Raw genomic sequence first — 19,259 nt, 5'->3', positions numbered from 1 at the left:
GTGCACTTGACTCGCCGTCATTGTTCGACGCCGCTCTGACGCAGTGTCACTCGGTACCTTGGCTGAGAATGGCGTACAATTTCGCGACGTGAAGTTCTAGGTCATGCGATACCTAATCACTCACCGCCCGCCAAAGGACGGCCAAAGGGCTACGGATCGGCGAACAATTGCCGGACAGCGCGACGATGGCACTGGCAGGCGGGATCCGGTTTCAAGGGCAAGTGCCTCCGAAAGGGAAACACGCTTCCGACGATGCGCTCCCTGGCACATGGCCACCCGGTTCGATGACTCACGAGCCAGGAGTTGTGGAATGATAGGATAGCAGTTGGTCGTGATTCATTACCTCAGCTGTAATCAAAATTGAAGCATGGATCGAGAAGGTCTAACAGATAGCAATGAGCTGCAGTTCAAATTCAAGGTTCAACGAATGGACTTTGAGCTTCAAGTTGGAAAATTCCTTGCTGGGTTGCTTTTGCTAATTTTTATCTCATAAAACGCCTATTATATCCTATTTTCACTACGCACATGCACGGCTTTGATCAACTTAGACAGACAATTTGGCAAAAGGAAATTTTAACACTCTGATGTCCGGATACACTGATAGATGTAATGAACCCTTGCTGCTGAAAGAATTGCTTATTTTCGATTTTTTCATTGTTTACGGGAGTGTTGGATAAGCTGATCAAGTTTAAAAAATTATCCAAATAATAGGAACGATTCCCATATTTTTAAAATTACCGTATTTTGGCGTGTATAACAAAGCCTATGTTTAACTACGTTTAATATTGTTGATCAGTCGTGCTAAAAAACACTTTTCAATAATTATTCTTTTTAAATGTTGTTTATAGTTCTATATTCAAAATTTATTTGATTTCACGTAAGATACTAAGTTTACTTATCAGAGAAATTATCGTAGTTAAAAGCCAATAGTATTTATTGAATTAAGAATTTCTTTTTACTTAACATTTATCATTACCTGAATCTGTTTTGCTGCTTTGGCAATTCCTTCGTTTCAACTATTTCGTGCTTTGTTTGTACCGAATAATATTCAATTAAAAATGTGCAAAACATGACGGACTCAAACAAATAAAATTGGTACAGTATAAAGGAATAACAGTAGAACGAATTTCCGTGAAGACACCTTTCTGATGAGCAGGATTAAAAAGGCGGTTTTAAACACGCAAAAATACGGTAGTTCTTCGTATGAAAATTGAGTGTGGGGATTAAGAAAAATGACATCATTAAACATTAACGATTAGCAAAATTCATCTAAAACTGCCTTAAATAGCGCTAGAACTATGAAAGGGTTTTAAAAGATTGAAGATTGAAAAGAATTTAAAAGAATAAAGATGATCAGAAAGCAAGCAAACGTTACGTATGAAGTAAAAAGTAATCAAAATAGTTAACAGATCAAGTCAATAAGACGAAATATGTACATTTACTAGTGAAACTCATCGTCACTAGTGAAACTAGTGAAAAAAGAAGCTTTAGGTTTCCTTTGGATGTTAGAATTGGAAAATTCAATTTATTGTAGAAAAATACTTTTCCCTTCCGGTAACAACAAACGTAGTTGGAAAAACATGGATGTTGTTGTAATTTTCACACCTTCTCCTTTATTCGGCTCAAGTAAAATTCGTCTAATTTGAACCGTTTCGGATTATCTTATTAAGCGCCCTGTTAATTCCACGAGTTAGGAGGAAATAGACCGAGAAAACGAGAGACGTGGAAAACGGACGACCCTGGCGGACGATGCCGTGGATGCCGCCGCTGATCGGCGATGATCATCGGCATCATTATTAGATCGGTTATAAATTGAGAAGATTAAAAGAGCGGAAGAGGGGAAGGAAAAAGCTGCAAAGCGAAGATTAAATTGCGCAAATGCAAAATAACGCACATTAATCATAATCGCTACCCTATTTTCCCACTTCATTGCCTCTTTGGCCCGAGTTTTTCTCGTCCTCTGGTCTTGGCTTTTTGCTTTGCAAGCTACAGTTTAATCTCAAGATGTTGTGGGTTCTCCGGCAAGCTTGGAGGCAGCTTCAACGTTGCCGAAGGAATCAGAGGCCCGTCGGGTGGATTGGGATTAGATTTACTTAGGCTAGAATGCCGCTTCCGAGGGTTGACGATATTGCTTCCCGAGTTCTAGGCCGCACGTAACGTCGAGCCTAGGTAATCGTTCCGGTCGGAACCAGTCCTCCATCAGCGCCTGCCTTCCAGCGCATCGATACCGGTTTACGATGTCGACGACGAGTACATTCCAGTAGCTCCGGTGGCTCACTCGCGCGGTTTGTCGTGGGTTGTAAGCTCGAATGTTAGTCGTGCCCATTTACCCCCTAAGCGCCCCCGGTGCAGTTCAATGGCTCCCGGTTTCTGCAGCTAATGGTCTTCTCTTTGTCCGCTCGCTTTTCGTCACCTTCACCTACCGGCGACAAACTGTCGTGGTTAACTTCTGCCGTGGCATGCGCACGGATGCATACTCGGGCTCGGATAATTGTTATTTTATCGTGAGCCTTACGTACTTGCCACTGAACGAAGGATGAAGGCTGGAAGGGTGTGTGCGCATGTGCTTCGATTCGCTGTTGATGATCGTAAAGTTGATTATTATGTGTTTTGTTTTTTGTTGTTCTTCGGTGTTCTGTGTGATTTCATGGCATGGCTAAATCCTTGCCCTCTAAGGTGTCGGAATGTACATAATGCCATCGTCGGTGGGTATATTTTTATGACGAAGTAAAACTAATTTTTATGTTTGTGATGGCGCAATTGCAACAGTTATTGCTTTTCGCAAAGTAAACATCGAGTCTTTATGTTATGTCACAAGTATGAAGTTCAGCTTAAGTTAAGAGTTGGAGATTCTAAAGAGTGGGATTAGTTTCAAAATTTAGATTAGACACCAATACATAACGAAAACCAATCATGATAGACCGTAACTGAATTTTATCAACTTTTTCCCGAATTGGGGATCTTTTTCCCTTTTTGTTGCCTGTGAATTTCTATGTTATAACTTTTTAATAAAGATTTTCATTTACATCAACCATTAGTACTTACGCATTTAATTTTTTTTTTATAATTTGAGGAAGGATTACTTTTTTTTATTTAAATTTCGGGAAAAGTTTTCTTTAGTTTTCGCTTTGAATATAACATTTTGTTATTTAAAACAGCATGTTTTAAAAATGCACTTTATTTTTTTTGTATATCTGTAAAAAATATTTGACGTAATTAGAATCATTCAAACTGAAAGCATTTTTCTTGTGTCAATTTTGAAGGCATTAACCTCATTAACCTCATTAGCTAAATTCAGTGATTTTCACTTATTGTCAGATGAAAGCTAGTGTTAGTAAAAGGTTTTTAAAGAATCGACGATAAAAGGGATATACCATTATAGTATGTGCAACAAAGTAAAAAACCGTTACAATTACGAACCTAAGAAGTAATGAATTATTTCTACCATTACCTATGTAAGTTCAACAAATAAAAAAAAACACACAAGACCAACGTGTGCCCATCATCAAGCGTACGGTCAAAAGCCCTGCCCTTGCCTTGCCACCTGCACCCAAGTTCAGTCGATCGTTTTCTCCCGTCCTTGCCACTGACTTTCCGACCACCTCGGAGCACACGAACCTTGGGCCGGAAGGAGAGAAGAGGTCTTCCGAATCGATTTTCGACCAAAACGGGTCACACCCGTTTTCCACCACAGTGCCGAGGGGGGTCCTTCGTTTGTGGGCTTTCCGGCATCGAACCGAACGGCGGTGTCACTTTTGCGAACTTTTCGGTCGGTTGGGAGGGCTTAGTACTTCCACCGTAATGATGATTTGTAACGGTGTGCGATCGACAGACATTCCGTCAGCCAGCCGGACTGTGGGAAATTTAACTTTACTTTTTCGATTAGTTCTACCGCCCGCCAATTGGATTCGATTAATTGCAGCGAGGGGAAAACAAGAGAGGTACAGCGAAGGAGGGATGCTGAAGTGTGTCCATGTCGCGTGGTTCATTTAGGTTTCGCTTTGACCGTTAGTTAGCCTTAGCCTGAATGCACCGGTTCGTTGAGTTCCCATTGGGCAGTGGAAACGACATGCCATTAGTCATAAAGCTTGGTGACTTTAAGGGACGGACTTGAAGACGTGTTGTCTGAAGCATACATATTTAATTTATGTCCTTACGTTTGTTTATAAGCACAGCATAAGTGTGTTGGAATGAAGTTATTCCACATAAAATCATGTGTTTGGAATTTTTAACCTAAAGTTAGTTGCTTGTTTTTGTATTGTTTTTTTTTTTAATAAGCATTCTAATGACAAAAACCAACATTCTAATGATATCTCAGTTTGTGTCATTGGATAATTAACGTTTCGACTTCCATCGATTTATTATACTTACCCGTACTTGGTGAAAATGTGCTCAAATATTCGCTTTTAATTGAACCTTGTCGTGTGTGGCCATCCAACTCACAACCCAGGCCTATCGAAAGGAATTCACAATTCTAACAGATCGTTAGTTCTTTGGCGGATTAATCGGCGTTCTTTGGCGGATTAGTTCTTTGGCGACTCGGAAACTGTACGAGTTCGGCACGATTTCTACCATGTTCACCTCCCAAACTTACGGTTCGATTGTTTCGTCGGTGTAATAATTTGCAATCATTCAAAACCTGAACTGACAAACATTAGACCAAGCTCTTGGGAACATTTTTCTGTGACAATCTGGCACTGAAATCTAGATCACTTAAAGAACTGCAATCCATTTCCCACCTGGCAGGTTAGCTTTGAACCTGTCGGTCATTCATTGAACTTACGTTCCTTTTACTTGTGGCTGTTATAAAATGAAAAAAGCCTTTGAGCCTCGGGAGCAATGATCGACAGTGTGCCGCAGCTGGACGATATTACGTTTCCGTATTTGACCAGGCTGGCTGTTGTAAAAACCTAATAGATTTTGGTGGTGCTAAAAATTGACGTTTTAAAGTGTATATATTTTCTTACCCTTATCTTCCGGTCACGATCGCTCGCCCGTTCCCTTTCACCGAGCCCTGGATGGAAGATCGTTATGGTTCCATTCCGCCGTCGTCCTAACGCTCGTTAATCATTGTCCTCCCACCACAGTAAAACCAACTGCGAAGGGTGGTTTCCGTTTCTGGGCGTGCGGCCCGATGTGTAACCGATCTACTTTGCCCGGGAACGGTATCGCAAATTTCACCCAACTGTGATAAATGAATGATTTGTGCCATTTTTTCCGATCGAATGAGTTGTTTTTACCGCTAGGGAAACACAACGGTTACCTCAGAACATGACGTCGGTGGTGAAAGATATATCTTTTTGGTCAATGTACCATGTTTTTTCTGCAGCTACAACTTATCTAATACTTACTATCGGCCAACGCAGAATCAGCTGTTTTGACTTATATATGTTGTATAATATGCTTGAATTTTTCAATTATTACACATTAGTTTATTTTGACTACTTTACTAAATTTTTTCATATTTTTACTCGTCAAAAAACATTTACACGATTCGTTTCTTGAGGAAAACATCAACAAAACAATTGGTAATTTATAACATCGAAGACAACCTGAGGTGGTCACATCTCATTTAGTCTGTCAGTATAAATATGTTGAAAGAAGCACAATTTACATGACAATCTGAACTACCGGAAGCTGGTTTGTAAATAAACCTGGTGTGGAGTACAATCTATAAATTAAACATCATTGTACTACAATAAAAAAAATCAATAAAATCCTCTCGTTGTTGGAGTAACAACTGTCAATTAAAAGTAGTGAAACCCATTTGCACAACTCATAATCGTTGCTTCCCACAGCAAACACGGCAACCTTCGCTGTGGCCGCGTTCTTCTGCAGAAGAAAAACCGTCCTCCACCAAGCGTCCCTGTCCCTCACTAACGAGAAGAAATGCTGTCGGAAACACCGGAAGTACCTTCGCGAACAATGGTTTCGCAAGATTGCCTCAAACACTCCCTCGGCGTCGGCGATGATGAAAATGGAAAAGCGAGAAAAATGAAATCCACAAAAACAAAACTGATCCAATCATGCCGTTTTCAGTCCAACTGGTCCACACTACCAAACCTTATAAAGTTATGAGACGGTTTAACACCATTAAACTGAAGCCAATTCCGGTTGTGGACGGTCGGCGGGGTGGGCGAAAAACGATGCAGGAGGCGTCGCGATCGGAAATGGCCGCCAGCGGCATGTGAAGGCATGTGAAGAGCCCTCATAAATGTGGTGGCACATTAAAGGCATTAAATCGTTTGCCGGCGTGCGTTTTTCTTTCTTCCTTTTTTCCACCTTCCAATGCCATCAGCAGCACACACCTTACGACGCCACCCTCCCTTTGTAACCACGTTACCCACTGACCCACAAGTGCTTGGAGGGCAGAAGACCCGCGAGGGTTCGAGGGAAAGATTGCATCTGTCCAACGGCGACGAACGCCTTGATCAATCCACCTCCGCAGTTTTGAGCGGAGCGTACGGCATTTGCATCGCCCGCCGGTCGATTAAGTGCGACGATTTCAATTAATGTTGTCTACCCGACCTCCGCACTTCCCCTACCACCGACCCGCTCTCTGGTGCCGCCGGTTCCGGTTGAAGGGAAATAAAGTAATTAATCCCCACGACGTGCATCCTCATCCGACCACTCGGATCCAATTTGCATGGGTTTCGGGAGACGGCTTAAGCAGGCGATAATAAGCATGCGGTACCGGTACAATTAATAGTCACCCAATTCTTCATCGTTTGAGTAAAAAGGCAGAGCACAAAACATTGGATTGTTTTGCCGGCAATGACAGCATGGAACGAAAACTTTGGGTCGTTTCCTTCCATCCGTTGCAGAGACGAAAGCAAAAGAGGAAAAAACACACTAAGCAAACAAACAGACAAACAATCAAATCCATTTTTCCGCCTACTTTGCCTTTGCCGACGCGTTTCCCAGACAGATTCGGTAGAGGTGGACTTCCGTTTCCTACGGAGATGCTTCACGGTTAACTGTTGGCCAGTGGCAACACTGGGCGGTAATTAACTCATCAACAGATTTTAAAGACCGGAAAATCATAGGAGGACAACAGATCGCCTCCACGGCGCATCGTTATGCACTGCACAATGTAAATTCAGTCTAGTTTAATGAAGTGCTTGTACATTTTGGGTGCATAGTTTAATACTTTATAATAACAGTGAGCCATTTTCAATTTCAATATTATAAGTTACATCTTTCTTTGATATGACTTAAGTGTGATTCCATCTTGAAATGACCTTCGCTTTCTTCGGATAGGTTAGTACCCCAAAAAGTGTAGCAAAACATACAAAACTACTGCACAACCAGTGGCACCAACCGATGCAATCGTGCTTCAGTGTTACGCGAGCTCAGTTTACACCGTCGTAACAACTCCTCTGCTGCGACCCTGAAATCTACGCTAACATGTTGATCACCTACTTTCTCATAGCATGATAGACGAGGGGGGTTTTGGGATGGCCGTAGAAAACTCTGGACGTATGAAGAGCACGATGGGATCAGACTAGGAAGGACCACACTCTACAATGTGGCGAAAGTTCACTTGAACACAGGCTGCAAACACGCTGATGAAACACTTGGCGAGGTGATGGCAGACGCCGTTGAACCATTGGCCAAGAAGCCGGCAATACGTAACCGACATTGACACTTGCGGGAAACGCGCGACATTCGGTTAACGTCCTCTCGGGTATCGATTGTGAAACGAGGAAGCGGGAAACAAACGGTGGCCAAAAGTACGTCTTTTAACAACTGCTCCATCAGTACGTGATTTGAATCACGTCCCACGCTTACTAGCGATTGGTTTTGGAGGATCCATTGGAAATGTGTTTTCAATGCATTTCAATTACGTCCCAATCATCCCTGATATCACGTGCGGAATGTAGCAATCAAAATCAGGGCCACCCCGAAGGCCACCGACTCCAAGTCGTCCCAGTTGGGTTAATGAAACGTTTGCTCGAATATTCGCTCGAATAATTGCCGGGCTCTGTAATCTGTATCTAATCGATCTTCATCAAACCCACCTGCTGTGGGGTCGAAATGAATGTCTTTTCTAATGATTTCCTTTGGCATATGCAAACAGAAAAGTGTACCACTGTGAAGGTTTTTTCCGCTTAAATTACAATCAGTCGCCGGAAAGGCACAAGCAAAGGCACCATCAGTACGTATGACGGGGATTCTACACTCTAACAGTTGAAGATCCTCGGTAGATGTAACCCAAAAATGTTTTCAATTCTTTTCTGTTTTTTCTTAAAGATTCTTAAAGATTTAACTAAGAATATATACGATATATTCTCAGATGTGGGATAATGATAATGCTGTTAAAAATGGTTTAAAATCGCTTAAATTTTCATCGACTTTCCTAACTGCATCGATGAAGCAACTACTGCCCTCTAGCTGTCAAACTACGAACTATTGATATTCGGATACGAACAATGTGTCATGGCTAACGGGAATTAAATATTTAAATTTTCTCGTAAATGTTCTCACAGTATCATCATACAACACAGTTTTTATCAGCCAAAAATACAGTCCTCTCTCGAGTAAATTTACTGCCCGTTTTACATCAACAAATAGTACACCAATAAAGCGACCAACAACACAACGACCGCGACGATCCCACCGACCACCGGGACGTTCAGCTTGCCATCCAACTCGTCGTCAGCCGTTCCTGCGCCACATTCATCCGCGCTGTGCCTTTCGTCCTCCTTTACGGCGGGCACGAGTTCCACCGTGGCGTCAATGTCCCTCGCAGTCAACGATATATCAAGCACATTGCCAATCTGCGACGGTGCGGAGTCTTTGCCCTCCTCGGGAAACAGGTAGTCACTAAACTGCACAGGGAAAGAACCCGTTGTCTTGGTGCGGAGTGGGAAATAAATGCGACGTGGTAATTCGTTCAGTGTCAGCTTATCCAACGGGGTGTTGTCCGCTTGGACCAGCGCATCGCAATGGATTTGAACGCGTGACATTAGCGAACGCACGATGTCCGTTTTGATAAAACGCTCCACTTCGCCAAACGTACACCGGGACTGGACATACACTTCTGAGCTGATGATGCCATCAAACTTCAGTGCTCCATTGTAACGTTCAATATTGGTCTTTTCGTCCAAAAACTCGGTAGGCTGAAACAAATAAGATTACATTTATATTACAACTTGGGAAAACTCGACGTACTCAAGCTGCGTCTTACCGATGGTTGGTAAATGTGTACTAGGAATGATTTTTCGTTCTTCATCGTCAGTGTCCCTTCAACCGTGTCTTCCGAGAGCTTTGGAGCACCATCGAACAGAATTTTGGCATCAACAAGCTGGTCGTTCAACTGCTTGGCGCACTCCGTCAGATTCGCTTCCGTATCGTACTGCTCTGTGTCATTCTTTCGGTTCAATTTCCAGACGTCCTCTATTTCAAAGTGTGTACGTAACGCATGCCAATTCGTGAAACTATCGGCAAACTTCCAATCGCAAGGCCGTACGGTCGGGTTGCTGGATGCCAAGGAAACCGTTTTGCAGCTGTGTTGTTTTCCAGTTGACGAATAATAAAACACCAACTTCTCGCCTTTCTCTAGCTCATCACAGCTACCCATGAGCAGAGGGTTCGCATCGAACGTAGCCTTCATATTTAGCAATATTAGCTTGATCCGGTTCAGCAGGACTTGGTCCTCGAAAACGTTTTTCGTGTGGATGACGAAGATCCCGAGCACGTACATTCCGCCGGGCAGCATCCTGGTCTCCACAAGGGCATGCTGCGAAATCTGCTCTAGTTCCACATCTAGCAAATCCACGACCTCGTCCACCTGACCGTCGCTATGTTTAACGCGGTTCGCATGCACAATGTAATCCTTGCCGCCCGATGACGGTTGCCCAACGAGCAATCCGATGCATATTCCAGCCTTGCGGCTGAGGTTGCGAAGGTACTCCTCCACGAAAGATTCACACAAAACCGAACGGCCCATCATGGGATAAAGAGGCTTAGCAGGCACAGAGGAAAAGCGTTGGAAACACTCCACAACACGCTGACTACAGATAACAAGATATGAAACGATCAAGGCATCAAAAAAGCCCTGATTTCTACACTACATTTCTCCTTTCACTAACGTAAAACGTGTCAATTTTCCACAGACTTTCGATGGTCGCCTATCTACTTCTTGTTTGTTTTGACAGCAAAACATTCAACCTTTGACGGTTTACACTAGTGATGGGCGGGTTGACCCGAACCTACCGGATCGGAGCCAACTGTAAGCGATCCGGAGCTGGGCGGATCGTATTCCCAATTCCAATGAGTTCGAGTCGACATGTGGTTGCAGCAAAGCAATATGCAAGCTCAACTCGTTAGTTCCGGTCAACCCGAATTCGATACACCTAGGGGTTGAAAACAATTTCCCTTAAATACGAACTCGATTCCGGGTCGATCCGTTAGAAGAATCGTATGACTCATTACTAGTTCACACTCTCCTATTGTTATTCGTTTATACAGCAGCATTTGAAATCAATTTTCAAACTAGTTTGAGGTGAAATATCGGAGAAATGTCAGTCTATCTCTTTCTGCTGATACGTCTTGACTCCTTTCTCTAGTTGCGGGAATAGCAACAGGTTTCACAGTGCTTACATTACACAAACCAAAAATTATAAAAGATCGAAAATGTTTTTTTTTATGCAAAATCTTCGTTGATCAATCAGTACAATAATGAAAACTACATAATAGATCATCTTAAATCAGCACAGATCGTTTGGAATATTTTTTAAACATTTTTATGTGTGTTGAGGTTTGAACCTCTCTCACGGTTGTAGTTTCTGCTACCATGTTTCACAGCTTCGCTTCGGACAAATGGCATTTAAAGTTTTTAACAATTTTGTAAATTTATAATTATCACTTTATTTGTTTAGACAGTAAATAAACTATACACAGTAATCTGGCTTATTCGCAAATAAATAATTATCAAAGACCAATTGTTTTGCGTTTGCTAGCGCGTGGAGCTACGCCTGAGACACGCAGACATCATTGATCCCCCGTTCTTTTCTGTTGTGCAAATAAGTTAATTTTTCCAAGAGAAAAAACTTCACAAGAAGTTGTAGTAAATTTTCATTTGTATCCTTTTCCCTTACGTCCTTACGTTCGACAGTTTCCATCGCAGTTAATCACGGACCAAACCCAGTCGACATAGTTCGGCACCTTGGTGTAGATACCGAACTTATTCTGCTTCCCACAACCATCGCCGAAGCTCGTGATGCCGTAGATGGTCCACGGATTGTTCAGTTTAGAAGCATCTCGACACAGCAATGGTCCACCGGAATCTCCGGCGCACGTGTCTATCCTGCCACGCTTGTGTCCTGCGCAGAACATGTTTTTCGTTATAGTGTAATCGTGATATACGGCTCGACACCGTTCGTTCGGTACGATCGGCACTTCAGCCTCGTGGAGTATGTCCGTGCCTGCCTCATCGTTGTGTCGCTTCTTGCCCCAACCAATGATCGTACATGTGTGCCCCGTCGGAAGGGCTTGATATCGCATCGGCAGACAGGCGTATCCTATGAAGTTCGATGGTTCCACCTCCCGTGGCAACTTTAGCAGCGCTACATCATTGTCGACGGTCTTCTTATCGTACCGGGGGTGTTTGATGCTCAATTCCACCCGGAACTCGATCTCGGTACCATCCGCCTGCTGAAGATTATGCTCGCCTAACCTCACAAACAGACGCTTCCGCACGCAATGCGCAGCGGTGAGTATCCAACGGGATGAAACTAACGTTCCGCCACAGAAAGCTTCCTAAAAAGGTAATACCAAATATTAATTCATGACATACTTGTCTCGATTGGTAATTTCCCCCATACCTTGAAGCGATTTAAAATAGCCACTTGCCATGGCCACTGTCCCCGGCGGCTAGTTTTACCGCCGATAATGCGTAGCATATTGTAGAGATAGTTCTTTTTGGGCTTATCCCGCACCGCCGGTATACCGCAGGCAATCTGCTGCGGCATGTACTCCGATTGAACGGTCCCCCTTCTGTTCGAGAATATCTGTGCGGAAATGGAGTTCGGCATTGCCACCGTGTCACTCCTGTTCCATCCGTTCGAGGGATTTCTTCGTGGTTTATTTGGCCTCGGTGTCGTGGTCGTAGTGGTGGTGGTTGTGGTCTTCATGGTCGTCGTTGGTGGCATCGCCGGGGGTAGTACTATGTTCCGGCTATTCTGGTAGAGCTGATTGCCGATCCATTCTTCGCAAAAGCTACCCTCGGTGTAGCAGTACGCGATCTCCCGGATAACGTCGTTGCCGCAAAACGCAGGTATTCGACACCGTCTAGAAGAAGAATTTGGTGAATTCGGTATTAATTTTCATCCAAGCGAGCATCCTCACAAACATAGGGACCTACTTCAATCTCCGCGTGGTACACTTGGCCGTGCATTTGGTCCACTTACTCCACTTGGTGTACGGATTCTCCACCTTTCGAGGCATCTCAAAGACGGCTTTCTCGCGCGCTCTCCGCTGGGTCACTGCCGGTGTTCCACCCGACTTAAGCTGCCCGTTGATTGGCCTTTCCTCATCCTCCTCGGACAAGCTTTCAAAGTCACTCGAACTCCCGTCTACCTCACGCTTGGCATGTCGTCCCTCGAGGCCAGTGGACGCAGTGGAAAACGAATCCAGCAGCTTCTGATACTGGCCACTGGTAACGTTTATCGGCTTCGGGACATTCGCTTCGGTGGTGTGACGAAAGATATTGCCATAGTTCTTGTCCAACATCGCTGACCGATGCTGACTACTGCCATTCACTGGTCCCGGAATGGGTCGCCAATCTTCCTGTTCCCCAGTGTCCGGATAGTCTTCTCCTTTTCGGTTGGAAAAGCCTGTTCCATCTCGGTACAGATGATCGTAGTAGTCCTCGAAGTAATCGCTCAACTTCGACGGATAGCGTCGCGGTGGTACTTGGTGTTGCTGTTGCTGCCGTTGCCGTGGATACTTGACGAACTTGTGGGCAGCCGTCTCGTAGCCATTATCAAAGTGTGGTGCGAGTGCGTAGTTGGGCGTCAGAATGCGCTTGTCATCAAAATCGTCCAGATTGATCAGCAACGGTTTACCCTTGACCATCTTGCCCAACGGTTCCTCCTTCCGGTGGAACGACGGATACTTGGACGATGGGCTTTTCAGTATCACATAGTCCGTGTCGCCGTCCGAATCATCCCAGTCGTCGTCTTCCTGTATAATGATCTTTTTCTTCTTCTTTCCGTGCTGTACGTGCTGCTCCTGCTTCTGAACGTGCCCATCGAAGTTGACTATGGTGAACTGATTCCACGGAAGCGCGGACGAATGGTGCTCCTCCTTGACCTCTTCGATGTGGACGGTCGGAATCGGTGGAATGTGTAGGGGAACGCAGCTAAAAACAAAAGAAAATGAAACACCGAATTAGTATTCCTTCGGAATCATTCGTTGGCAAAGAATTTCCCAACACCTACATGCTCTTGGGACATATCCGTTCCTCCGTCTGGACGTGGTTGCCACACTTGCGCTTGGCGATGCAGTACCGCTCCCGCTTCTGATGGCAATGGTAATCGCACGGGCCCCATTTCGTAAACGGTGTGTACAGATGCGGATTGAACCGACGCTTCCGGTGCCCCGGGCCGGGTTTGATCCTCCGTGGTACCGCCGGATGTCGGCGATGTTTAACGATTTTCTTCACCTTCCGATAGCTGCGGTCAATTTCGTCGTAATCGGTGAACTCGATAGACTTCGTCTCACCGGACGCGGGACGCTCCTCGGGAATAAACAGCTGCCGCTGAGGGGCCAACTTTCGCTGACTGAGATTCTTGCCACCATCATTGCCACCGGGAGCCACCACTACGGGCCTTATCAGGAAGCTGCTACCGATGGCCGGTGTCGACTGATGCTGTGGAATACTGTAAGACTAAACGGAAAAGGAGAAGAAGGATAAACATTGTGGAATTAGAAGACACATTACTTGTCAATTTCACTTAACGAATATTCTTTGATTTTCAACTAAAACATAACCACAACTCTGAACCCAAACAACCCAAATACCAAACGAATCTCTGGTCAACAAAACAATTGCCGATGCTCGACCCACTTCGTCCCCGGCCACCACCCAGCAATAATCCTCTACCGTCTGGAGTCGCTTTCATTTGTACCGTCCCTCCAATGCCTGACCCCTCCTCCACAGTTTAGTCTCCAAAAGTCAACCTCAAACAAACCTCCATCTTGAACGATCGTTCGTCCAGATAGCCGTTGTTTAAATGCTCTACTCGTTCGAACACCAACGCCGACCCGTCGGCCACATCCCCAATGGTGGACACGCTCGGCCGAGGTCACTTTTGGTATTCTTTTAATATTTCTTACTTGTCGCGCTGAAATGCAATCGTTTGTCTTTCGTTTCTTTCCCTTTTGAATGGGGTTTTAAATTTTGTTTCTTCGCCCTATTCACTGGTAAGACAGATTCATGAATGAAGATAGTACCCATTCCTGGATCGTCTTGCACCTACTCCAACCGCAGTTTCATTCACCATTGAGATAGTCTTCCACCAGCTGCCACTCCTCCGCGTTGTCATGAATGAATCCAGACGATCGCGTCGAAGAAGATCGTGACGAAGCAGCAGACAAGAAGGACAAATCCTGCACACAAAGCATTCATATGTGTACATATTTTCAATGTTTATCGAACATTAAATGGTTGCGGTTCCCCCCGCGTGTCGGTCGGTAGTCGGGCGGCATACGGGAACTGAAGTCCTGCTATCTTCCACCACGGGGTTCTACCATGCATCCAACCACTATCATGCCGACCATTTTAGCATGGACAAGTTCGTGCGTGCCACGTTTGGCTTAAGATGACAAAAACGAAAGATGTACCTTCGTGTATTCAGCAGAGAAAAGTATTGAATTCGTTAGCTTTGCACTCTGGCCGGAAAAAGCTCCTTATCGCGTTGCATGTTGCATCTCTCCTACAGAGATCCAAGAGTTCAAGCAACCGGAATCCGCCCGAGCTCATTTTTAGTCGTCCCCAGAGTTCGAACGGTAGGGCACAAACGAGGTGATGAAGCCAATTTCCGTGCCATAAAACTACAATTAAGTCACAATCGGGTGACGATAAAGTGGATGCGGCCGCGGTCAAATTGCTCAATAAGAGTCCGGTCCTATTTCCGCCAGCCGATCGTCGAGTCGGCGTCCGGTTTTCGAGTCGGCGTCTCGCGGCCGGACACAAGGGAGCCGCTTTCGAGCTTTCGAACCTTAAGATGCTAGGACTGTTCGGGCGGAATATGCGTGGGCAGTCGTGGTAATTGTGCTGTTTTTTTCTCTTCTTCCATTTGATTGTGGGCAGGTGTGTGTGTGTGTGCGTATATGGGCTAAGCAGGTATGCTTAGCCTGACCTGCCGACCGAGTGGGTGTGCTTGGACTCGAACCATTCGGGGTGCGTGCTCGCCGAGAAGAGTTGGTCATAGTTCCCCCGTGGCCAACGACAAACTAACCTCGAATTGACACACATTGGTGGGTATCGGAACTAATGGTGAGTCAATAAAGTCATCTTAGGTGACGGAACGAATGTAGGACTGAATGGCCGAACCAGTGGACGTTGATGATCGGTTAGGCAATAATCTTCTTGGATTAGATTTCAACAATCGACTGGTCTCGGCTTCTTGTTAGTTCGCTGTCAACAGGCTTAGCTACAAAAGTCTGAAATGGGAGTTTGTTACCTCCTAAGATTATATCTCAATTAAGCACCGGGGTGATTGCTTTCCGATTCATAAATCGCATGGTTTACTACCAGAGTTAAATAATACTACAAGAGAAAGCGTTGTTCAGTCTACGACATCTGAAAGAGTTGGCTGAGGTTCTAGAGTTTAAATATTTTATGAACAATATCACTGAACCTTACATTTAATAACTACCTAATATATTTGTAGTGCAGTATTGACCTCTTAAGCCAAATAAACGTAACGAGCCCTTCAACTGTCCGATATAATGTAATAAATTTATTCTTCAACAAAAATCGACATACTACTCTAACATAGTCGCCACGAGGTATCACGATCCTCAAGATACAGGATTCCAATCAAGCCGCGCCTGCTTCGATTAGTGGCGATTTGCAAGGCAACCAGAATCAATCACTATGACCGAGTTGAAGGAGTTAATCGCGGAGCCACCGTCGAAGGAGCCGTATACCGATAATAAATTAACCATTTTCATTGATTCAGCCGCACAACGGTGGGATACCGTAAACGGCGCTACACCATACGACCAGTACAAACACACACACACGCAGCCGGTCTAATGATCTTGAACAGTTGCGGCACGTTTTGCATTTAGCGTCTCCTTGGTCACTATGGTGACAGGTAATCGTTGCTTAACAGTTTTGATGCAATAAATGTACTCAAAACATGGTATGCCGCTCAGTAAACATCGAACTTTAGAACTGCGAGTAGAAGTCGAGCTTAAGAACCAATTTACGTGATAATTTACGTCAGTGTAGTTTCTACTCCTTGAGGTCATCTTAAATTACCGAATGAATCGTGTCCTTTTTCTCGAGAACTAGAACCCCCCTAATGGAGAATCATTTGCAAGCTAATAATGACCACAATACCAATACGAGGTGATAATTACTGTAAGTATCAATAAATGGTTCCGCGGAAGTCCAGCTTGCGGGCGATAAGGGATCTTATTTTCCTCTCTAAGTTATAGTCTATGTTAGTCATATGATGAGTGCTTTCCACCGTAATTAAGAAGTAACCGTGACATATACCACCTTTGAGGCGTATAAGGAGTCAACTTGCATTCCTGAAGCAGTTGCAAGTCGTAATTGTATAATGTCATTGGAAATGTTCAGGGTGTGTTTAGTCTCCAGGGTACAATGTGTCATTATGGGCAATCAGAATTCAAATCAGTTCGAGTTGTAAAGATTTAGTAGCAACCAATCGGGAGTAAAAAAAATACAACGACTTCTGAAGAAGTCAATTCTAAGGCGTCACGTTTTTAAACAGAAGTAACATTATTATTGGCTTGCGGGAAAAATATATCGACATAACCTCATCAATCGTTAAACCATATTTAGCGTCTGTCTTCGCACGAATTCTTAATAAGGACTCTTATCGGTAATGGCCGCTGAATTTCCATTTAAGATTACCTGCCGATACTAGAACATTGCTTAAGCCGCCCGGGGTGTGATACTACAACGGCATAAATGAGTCTTATTTGGGATAATCTCAAATTTACGACTTTATTCTGGGAGTTTACCTCAGCAAATTGGGCAGAATTTGGAACATCCCATTTGTTCTGGGCCTTTGTCCGATGTCTTCGCAACACCCCCACGTCGCTGTTGTGGGTTCCGATTTCTCACCTTTCCGTTAATGGGCAATTGTGTTTTTGTTCGCAGTCACTGGCGGGGAAATCCCAAATATTCGCATTCGAGTCGCAAACCGTAGCGTTGCCCACCGAAAATGGTATCTGCAACCTACACGCAACCCAAGAAGACGCTGTGACCAACACACACTCACCTCTGGGTCTGGGTTTGCTTGTTCGTTGTGCCCAGTGTCCAGCAGTCCCCCAAAAGAGACACCCCGGGGCTTCCTGTAGTGCTTTTGATTAATTTGATCCCCCCCACACCCGAATGGTGTGGACCTCCCTCCAGTGTATTCGGGTTTTGAGTCAAAGGTTTCACCGGAAGCGACCGATGCTTCCAGCTGCCTGTAGTGGTCCGTTCCGGTAGTTAATTGGATCCGATGCTCCGGGTTTTGCAAATGGCAAAGTCACTCCGCAGCCAGCTCGGAATGGCCAGCCTACCGCATTGAAAGTCCATGAAAGTGGTTTGGAGGATATCTTACCCCGTTGCGGTACGGTCGATAAATAATCGGCATCCATTACGCAGATCGACCGGCATCATCAACCGGTATGGGGGCTTGTAAAACCGTTCCGAAATTAACACCATAAATTATAGTCCCTTTTCTGTAGTACCCTGTCTTACATTACAGTTATAGAGCATCTGAGAGAAAAAAAATACAAACAAACATTCACAGTAAGCGAGGTGGAAAATGAATGAATTGAGTACCGCGGCCCACTGACAACTTAACAAACACATTGACACTCGATCTCCGGAGAACGCGATAACGCAAACGATCGGTCGACCAAAAGCAGAAGTGTGGCGTACGCGATTCATTCATAAAACCGAACCAGACTCCTACTCGCGGACCTTTCTCGCGCTGCTCGATCGTGCGTGCGTGAGTACGTAAGAGGTTCCCGCCGAATATCCACCCCCCGCACCACATCCCCTCAGGCATCCCCTCGTTATTTATTCATTTCGCCGCATGTCGAAGAGGTCGCAAGTTTTGTTTGTTTTCCGCATGACCATACGTGGGTGCGTGTGTATGTGTGTACGTGTGTGTGTGTGCATATCTTTGGCCACAACTTCGATGTCCAAAACGGTCCCCGCTGGAGTTGCGATTATGTGCGCGAGAAGGAAGCGTGTCATGAATGTATAGGGAAGACGCATTCCTAGTAAGAGGTTGTGTCGCGAGGTTGTCGCCCACAATTTTTTTGAGGATTTCGGAACATCATCGGACCGTTTGGCTCGTTCACCTCTCGTTTTTTTTTTTTTGGTGATCTGATTATTTTCGAACCCCTCTTCCGTTGCCACACAGTTGTATTAGTTGTATTTAGTGATTATAAATCTTCGTTTGACAATCATTAGACTGCCTTACGGTTCCGAATCATTTCGCCCCAACCGATGGCGGTGGGCGATAGAGTATGTGTGTGTATGGGGTGTGCAGTTTGAGCGCGCCCAACAACGACGATCACCAAACCGCCAGATGGCTCCAACATGGCGACGGGCGTGCGGTACAGTTCTTGCGAAGGTTAGGATCACGCTCCGCTCCGCCACCCTGAGTTTCGCCGGTTCCGTTTGGCATGTGAGGTTAGGTTAGGTTTTGAGTCCCCGGGGGCGAATGTTGACGCGTGAATCCATTACGCCTGTTGGCGGAATAGTTTAGCTGCTCGTGTGCGTATTGTTAACCAATAGCTGGAGCGACACAAGCGGCGATGGAGGGGAGCCTACGCACACCGGGTGTGCCTAAAGCCAACCGCACGGTTTTTGTGGATTTTCGCAGCCCTAGAGTTCCTTTGGCCTAACCACCCCCCGTGTGCTGTATCCGAGTTCCTGTTGAATCGTTGAACTTTGTGCAAAGAACCACCGTCGTTGGTCGTACTGTACACATGCTTTACACCTTAATGCCTAACATATGCAAATATGTAAATCAAACATTTCGTCCAAA

General features: G+C 45.0%; 2 protein-coding genes across 2 annotated transcripts in view; both read right to left on the bottom strand.

Annotated features, from left to right (window-relative positions):
- Nucleotides 1–8,480: 8,480 nt before the first annotated feature.
- Nucleotides 8,481–10,142, bottom strand: LOC131262597 (protein odr-4 homolog). The gene is made up of 2 exons (XM_058264640.1): nt 9,191–10,142; nt 8,481–9,122 (listed from the first exon to the last, which is right to left on the bottom strand). The coding sequence occupies exons 1-2, from the start codon at nt 9,953–9,955 to the stop codon at nt 8,559–8,561; spliced, it is 1,329 nt and encodes a 442-aa protein (XP_058120623.1). The 5' UTR covers nt 9,956–10,142; the 3' UTR covers nt 8,481–8,558.
- Nucleotides 10,143–10,909: 767 nt separating this feature from the next.
- LOC131263184 (uncharacterized) overlaps nt 10,910–19,259 on the bottom strand; it is a 32,749-nt gene continuing 24,399 nt past the window's right edge. The window contains exons 2-5 of the mRNA XM_058265346.1: nt 13,446–13,894; nt 12,368–13,366; nt 11,829–12,294; nt 10,910–11,763 (exon numbers count right to left, since the gene is read on the bottom strand). Of these exons, the coding sequence (XP_058121329.1) occupies nt 11,107–11,763; nt 11,829–12,294; nt 12,368–13,366; nt 13,446–13,894 (2,571 nt within the window). The 3' untranslated portion in view covers nt 10,910–11,106. The remainder of the gene's footprint in view (nt 11,764–11,828; nt 12,295–12,367; nt 13,367–13,445; nt 13,895–19,259) is intronic.

Source organism: Anopheles coustani, chromosome 2, assembly GCF_943734705.1.
Source record: "Anopheles coustani chromosome 2, idAnoCousDA_361_x.2, whole genome shotgun sequence".
NCBI lineage: Eukaryota > Metazoa > Arthropoda > Insecta > Diptera > Culicidae > Anopheles > Anopheles coustani.
Note: the sequence above shows the minus strand (reverse complement) of the source record. Positions and strands in the feature narration are given on the sequence as shown.

Bases quoted from the DNA above. Each gene is read 5' to 3' on its own strand.
- LOC131262597 (XM_058264640.1), bottom strand. From the start codon at position 9,955: ATGATGGGCCGTTCGGTTTTGTGTGAATCTTTCGTGGAGGAGTACCTT. The intron at 9,123-9,190 runs GTAAGACGCAGC...TATTTGTTTCAG, and splicing joins TACACATTTACCAACCATCG to CCTACCGAGTTTTTGGACGA.